The 6,506-nt window shown below is 37.2% G+C and overlaps 1 protein-coding gene across 5 annotated transcripts in view; it reads left to right on the forward strand.

Annotated features, from left to right (window-relative positions):
• Positions 1 to 6,506, forward strand: part of LOC121024775 (lysine-specific demethylase 6A-like) — a 100,625-nt gene that overhangs the window by 1,249 nt on the left and 92,870 nt on the right. For all 5 annotated transcript variants that reach the window (XM_040467004.1, XM_040467005.1, XM_040467007.1 and 2 more), the window contains exon 2: positions 928 to 1,048. In XM_040467004.1, coding sequence (XP_040322938.1) covers positions 1,010 to 1,048 — 39 coding nt within the window. In that variant the 5' untranslated portion in view covers positions 928 to 1,009. The remainder of the gene's footprint in view (positions 1 to 927; positions 1,049 to 6,506) is intronic.

Genomic DNA, 6,506 nt, shown 5'->3' on the forward strand with positions numbered 1-6,506 from the left:
AAACAGGCTCCAGGCTCTGAGCCATCAGCCCAGACCCTGACGCGGGGGTCGAACCCATGGACCGCGAGATCGTGACCTGGCTGAAGTCGGATGCTTAACCGACTGCGCCACCCAGGCACCCCTTTAACCCCTACACTATTCAGTCAGTGGTCAGTGGACTTTTTTTTTGGGGGGGGGTCTCATGTATTATTCATTTTTGAGGAAGTAATGATTTACATAGTTCACATACTAAAAAATATTCAAAATTTATCCAGCATATTTGGCTTTTCTCTACTAGTAATCAGGAATTTTTAAAAAGACCAAATAATTAAGAAGATATAGAATTAGACAAAGATAAAGTGATAGACAAATGAAGGTGGAAGTAGATTAGGAAGGTCAGAAGAAGAAGCAATCCTGCTAACATAGGTCCTTGATTTATGACAAAGGTGGTACTGCATTCCTATTGAGGTAAGATAGTTTACAGAAAAGACTGTACTGTAGGAATTCCATCTGGAAGAAATAATTACCAGCCCTATATATATTACATTATACTAATAACAGATTACAGGTAGAATCTAAACAAAATGTGATAGGCAAGTGAAGTTTCTAAATGTAGATCTTTCTGGAGCAGTATAAAATGAGGATTAACACTCTTACCCTCTTGGCCTTTTAAAACCTTTCCTATTGTCCCCATCTGAGATGCTTCAGAAAAATTTAAAAAGCGGTTATTGTCACTGAAAATGTTATTAAACCTTTACTGTTGAATGATCTGTGAATGTGAATTTGGAAACGATTGAGTTTCCATATCTTTTTCTAATCTAAAAATGTTCGTAAGAGTTTCAGAAAGTTGTAATTTCTGTCAGAATTGTGTAACAGGAATGTTTCCTGAAGTGCCAAGGAAAATACATAGAAATACTAAAAGTTTAGATTCTTTTGTCTTTGTTTCAGGGCAATTAAAGCATTTCAGGAGGTGCTTTATGTTGATCCCAGCTTTTGTCGAGCCAAGGAAATTCATTTGCGACTTGGGCTTATGTTCAAAGTGAACACAGACTATGAATCTAGTTTAAAGGTAGGTAGCTTGGGTTTTTCCTAGACAGACACTATTCTGTGTGTGTGTTGCTAAGTTTTAAGTGTTCAGAAATGTTGGAATTTATATGACCACTATCAAAAAAGAACTAATTTAGGATATAAATTAAAAGGTTAAAAAAAAAAAGGTTGAATTTCAGGGTACAAGGTAGACTTGATGCTAAGATTTGCAAGATGAATTTTTGGTTCTTTAAATTTTATTTTATTGGTTTGTTTTTATTTTGTCTTTAAAAAGTGTTTGAAGTGTGTGATTCAGAAACAGTGAAGGCTTTTATTGTATTTGAGCATGTAAAACACTGGCCATAAAGATGAAGAGCGGTTATTGATGAAGTGCCAGTAATCTAATCATTGGCTAGTCTTGAATTCATATGAGACTGATTAGAAGTCTGCTCACTTCTAGTAGCACGACACATGTCATAGGCAAAATTTTGTAATACATTCTTCTCTGTTAAAACATACGGACTGCTGGTTGGTGAGTGTAAATATTACTGTGATAAAATAATACATTGTTAAATATTTTAATTCTAATGGAAATATGATTTATCAAAACCTTTCATTTTTCAGTTTCTGGGTTCTGTCATTTTATGTCTTCTGAGGTTATTAATGGGAATGGAGTTTCTTTGTATGACAAAAGTATTGCTCTGTGAAAGAATTCAAGTTTCTGGGGAAAAGCATTAGGTTTTGTCAATTTATAACCATTTTGAATGTTTGCTTTTTTCCTGACATAGATCTATTGTGGAATATCTTGCCTACAAAAGAGTGTGTGTGTGACTTTATAGTAGGACTTGCTCTGAACTCACTAGCATGGAGTTGGTAAATAAATGTTATGTAAAAACTATGTGTGATAGGGGGTTCTCTAAACCACCCTTAATTGTCAGTGATTTGCTGAAGGTCACTGAACTTAGAAAACAGTTTTATTTATGGTTATAGTTTATTACAGTGAAAGAGCACAGATTAAAATTGTCAAAGGAAAAAGCACAGGAGGTAGAGTCCAGGAGAGACAAGAGCCCTGTTTATACTCTCTCATTGCAGTCATATGAATAGCACTTAATTCATTTCAATGATGTGTGATCACACGCACATAGTATTGTCAACCAGGGATGTTCACCCAAGCCTTTCCAGGGTTTTTTTCCCTGTCCATGGAATGTGTATAATATTGATGGTTGATATTGGTGAGACGGAGAGCATACCTAGCCAACCTTAGTTACCTAGTCATCAGTAGCCCCTTTGATATCAGACTGATACACTGTAGCCTTAGGCCCCCAGCACAAATAATGTAAGCATAAACTATATAGATGACTCAAAGTTCTGGGTATAGAAAGGCACACTTGTAAGGCAGAATATTCCAACGATGTAGAGATCATCCTCAGGAGTTGGTCAAGGGCCAGACATTTCTTTAAATGTGCAGGGTTTGGACAACTGAGACCTGCTGAGTTAATCTCTTCCTGTGCTGTGTATTCATGCACTGCCTTAAACAAAGTGTTGAATGTAATTGTCTCTGAATTTTATGGGTTTATAAAAGAATGATACTTACTGCACAAGTATTCAGTCAAGAACATTAAAACCATTGCAGATAGACTAAAGAATTTAGATTACATAGAGGCCACAGAAAGAAGTGTAGCTAAGGAATAAGTCCAAGGTTAAATGCAGCTTGTGTAGAGAATGGAATCAGATTTATCAGTTTACTGTTTAGCATATCATTTATCAAACTGTATACTGTGGGACTTTAGTGGAATTGAAATGTAAAGTAAGTATAGCTATGACATCTTGCAGATTTTAACCCTTCCTGACATCCACAATATATATTAACCCATCAGAGATGCTAACAAGTCTTATATCAGGAAGTAAATTAAATCTGGTATAATTTTCTTGGAACATATGTTATCCTACTGCAGGTTTTTTGTTGAGTTTTGTTTTTCGTTTGTTTTTGTTTTTGTTTTTGTTTTTGTTTGATGGGTGTTCTGTGGAAACACTGAAGGGCAAAAGGAAAACTGCGAAACATTTTTTTCTCTTAAATATGGGATGTGTATATACAATTAGTGGAGAAAAGATTAACTGAATAATAATACAGTGGTTAGTATTATTAAAATCTGTAGATGCTAAGCTGCGATTATTGATTTGGAAGTGTTTACAATATCCTTTATTTAGGCAGAACAGAATTAAATATTCACTAGCTAACTGAAAGTGATTTACTTAACTGATACATAAGAAAAACAGTCTTTTATATATTTGTACTCCTTAGGCTTAGGTAAAAAGCTCCAAACCTTCAGATGATTTTGATTTTAATAAAAATATCTTACATACATACATGTAGCTTTTTCTGTGCACTGCTTTCTTTTACTTCTGACAGCTTTGTGATGAAATCTCGTTTGTATGGAAAGGATAGGGTCTCCTGGGTGGCTCAGTTATTTAGACATCAGACTTCTGCCCAGGTCATGATGTCCACCTTTCTTGAGTTTAAGCCCTGCGTTGGACTTTGTGCTGGCAGCTCAGAGCCAGGAGCCTGCTTGGGATTTTGTGTCTCCTTCTCTCTCTGCCCTTTCCTCTTTTCTCTCTCTCTCAAAAAAATAAACCATAAAAAAAATAAATAAATAAAATAGGATATTGGGATGCTTTTGACACTTATCTTTCTGTTAGTTTTTAGGTCATTTGATTTTTATTTGATCCCAGCATTTGCTTTTTAAGTTCTCTGTTAATAGAAATATGCCTGTCTGTTTGAAAGAGAGAGAGAGAGAGAGAGCAAGCAGGGGTGGGGAAGAGAGAGCAGGGAGGCAGAATCCCAAGCAGGCTCCATGCTGTCAGTGCAGAGTCCGACATAAGGCTTGAACTCATGAACTACGAGATCATGACTTGAGCTAAAACCAAGGGTCAGATGCTTAACCACTGAGCCACCCAGGTGCTGCAGGATGACAAATTATCATATATTGTGATATAATTACTTAGCATTTAAAAATGAATGAAACTAGGGGCCATCCGGGTTGCTCAGTCAGTTGAGCATCTGATTTCAGCTCAGGTCATGATCTCAGAATTTGTGGGTTTGAGCCCCATGTCAGGCTCTGTATTGACAGCTCAGAGCCTGGACCCTGCTTCAGATTCTGTGTCTCCCTCTCTCTCTGCCCCTCCGCTGCTTGTGCTCTGTCTCTGTCTCTCAAAAATAAAAATGTTTTAAAAAATTACATGAATGAAACTATGACTCATTCCTAGGTTGGACTGTAGTAATTAGTCTTGCCAGGTATAAGAACCTCTGTACTATACCATGGTGTTTCCTGGTGCAGTGTATTAGTGTAGACACTTAAATCTTAATTCAGGTGGTGCAGATAACAGTAAAAATGCAATAGCTCTTGTCCTAGGAATTCCAGGCTTCAAGATTAATTGATTTAGTTGTTATAGATATGTCATGAAGATTCATATTTTTTCTTATCTGTTGCTTTTTCCATCTTTAGTATAGCATAGTTACCATATGTGAAAGAAGTACATTCTTTCTCATTCTGTTTATATTCATTAGTTTGTGACTTACTGTAATCCAGACCCATAGTAGGTGCTTGGCAAAGGTATCATCATCATTCTCATCTTCCTATGATGTGGAAGAATAGAATGTAGCTTTTTTTTTAGTATCTTGAAGACTTAGAAATACTGAAATAACTTTTTACTTATTTACGTTTAAATGTTTATTTTTGAGAGAGAGAGCATGAGCAAGGGAGGGGCATAGAGAGAATAGAGGGGGGTGGGGAGTGGAGAGAGAATCGCAAGCAGACTCTGTACTGTCAGTGCAGAGCCAGTGCAGGGCTTTATCTCAGCAAACATGAGACCATGACCTCAGCCAAAATCAAAAGTCAGACGCTCAACCAAGTAAGGCACCCAGTTGCCCCTTGAAATAACTTTTTAAAAATCTGCAAGGGACTTGCCTTTGTTTCTCACTTGCCAGATGTAGGTTGGGTGATTTTCTGTCGGAAGGGATGGAATTACTGGTAGATCCATTATTGAGGAAGATCTGATTGTCCAAGAGGTAATGTAGAATGGGTGTTGCTCTTAGAGAACAAAGCCAAGTTTAAGTCGCATACAGTTCAGGTCTTTGTGAACCTACCTTGTTTTTTCCCCTTAACTCCATGAGAGACATGGTATATTTTGCATGTTCTAGTTACTAAGTTGTTTAAAAATTATTTAATGTTTATTTATTTTTGAGGCAGGGGAGGGTGAGAGAGAGAGGGAGACACAGAATCCAAAGCAGGCTCCGGGCTCTAACTGTCAGCACAGAGCCCGATGTGGGGCTTGAACCTATAAACCTTGAGATCATGACCAGAGCCAAAGTCAGATGCTCAACCAGCTGAGCCAGCCAGGTGCTCCTTTTTCCTAAGTTATAAAAGATTCCTATACTTTTTTCTGCACATCCATACATTATCAGCCCTTCTTTTTTCATTTCTCTTCCTGAAAACAGCCAGATGTGTCTCTGAAGCGGAGTGATTTCACTTTTAGTGTAGTGTAAAGAGCCATTGAGGGAGTAAATTTCATTTTAAAACTTGACACTGCCACAAAATATCTTCATCTTGCTAAGGTGATTTAAGGTGTTAAGAAGATTTATTTATTTTGGCAGAGGGAGTTGCAAGTGTGGGGAGGGGCAGAAAAGGGAGAGAGAGAATCCTAAGCAGTTTCCATGCTGTGAGCACAGAGCCTGAAGCAGGGCTCATGGTCAAACCCACCAACCATAAGATAACTGAGCAAAAGCTGGACACTTAACCAACTAAGCCATCCAGGAGCCACACTTTGCTCAGATGTGTTAATTATCCTCATCCGTACTGTATCTTTATACCTCAAATCACTGCATGTACTTTGTAAGACTGTTGTAGTGAATAAGTAAGGAATATGAAAATGTCTGGCAGATAAAACATTTTTTTTAAAGACCCTTTAAAAGCTCTCCTTTCTATTATGTAAAATTCTTCTAATTGGGAGACACTATGTATAGCAATTCTGAATTCCAGTTCCATTTTCCATTCATAGAATTTCATCTATCCTCAAAAAAGTGATACTTACACTATTTTCAGTTATATGGTCTTATTCTTAAATTAAATGACAAACAGAATTTTAATGTGCTCAGTGAGTGTTAGAAATGGCAGTTCTCTGCTAGCAATTTACCCAAGGGATACAGGAGTGGTGATGCATAGGGGCACTTGTACCCCAGTGTTTATAGCAGCACTGTCAACAATAGCCAAATTATGGAAAGAGCCTAAATGTCCATCAGCTGATGAATGGACAAAGAAATTGTGGTTTATATACACAATGGAGTACTACGTGGCAATGAGAAAGAACGAAATATGGCCCTTTGTAGCAACGTGGATGGAACTGGAGAGTGTTAATGCTAAATGAAATAAGCCATACAGAGAAAGACAGATACCATATGTTTTCACTCTTATGTGGATCCTGAGAAACTTAACAGAAACCCATGG

This window comes from Herpailurus yagouaroundi, unplaced genomic scaffold (genome assembly GCF_014898765.1).
Source record: "Herpailurus yagouaroundi ecotype Mexico unplaced genomic scaffold, PumYag 67120, whole genome shotgun sequence".
NCBI classification, from domain to species: Eukaryota; Metazoa; Chordata; class Mammalia; order Carnivora; family Felidae; genus Herpailurus; species Herpailurus yagouaroundi.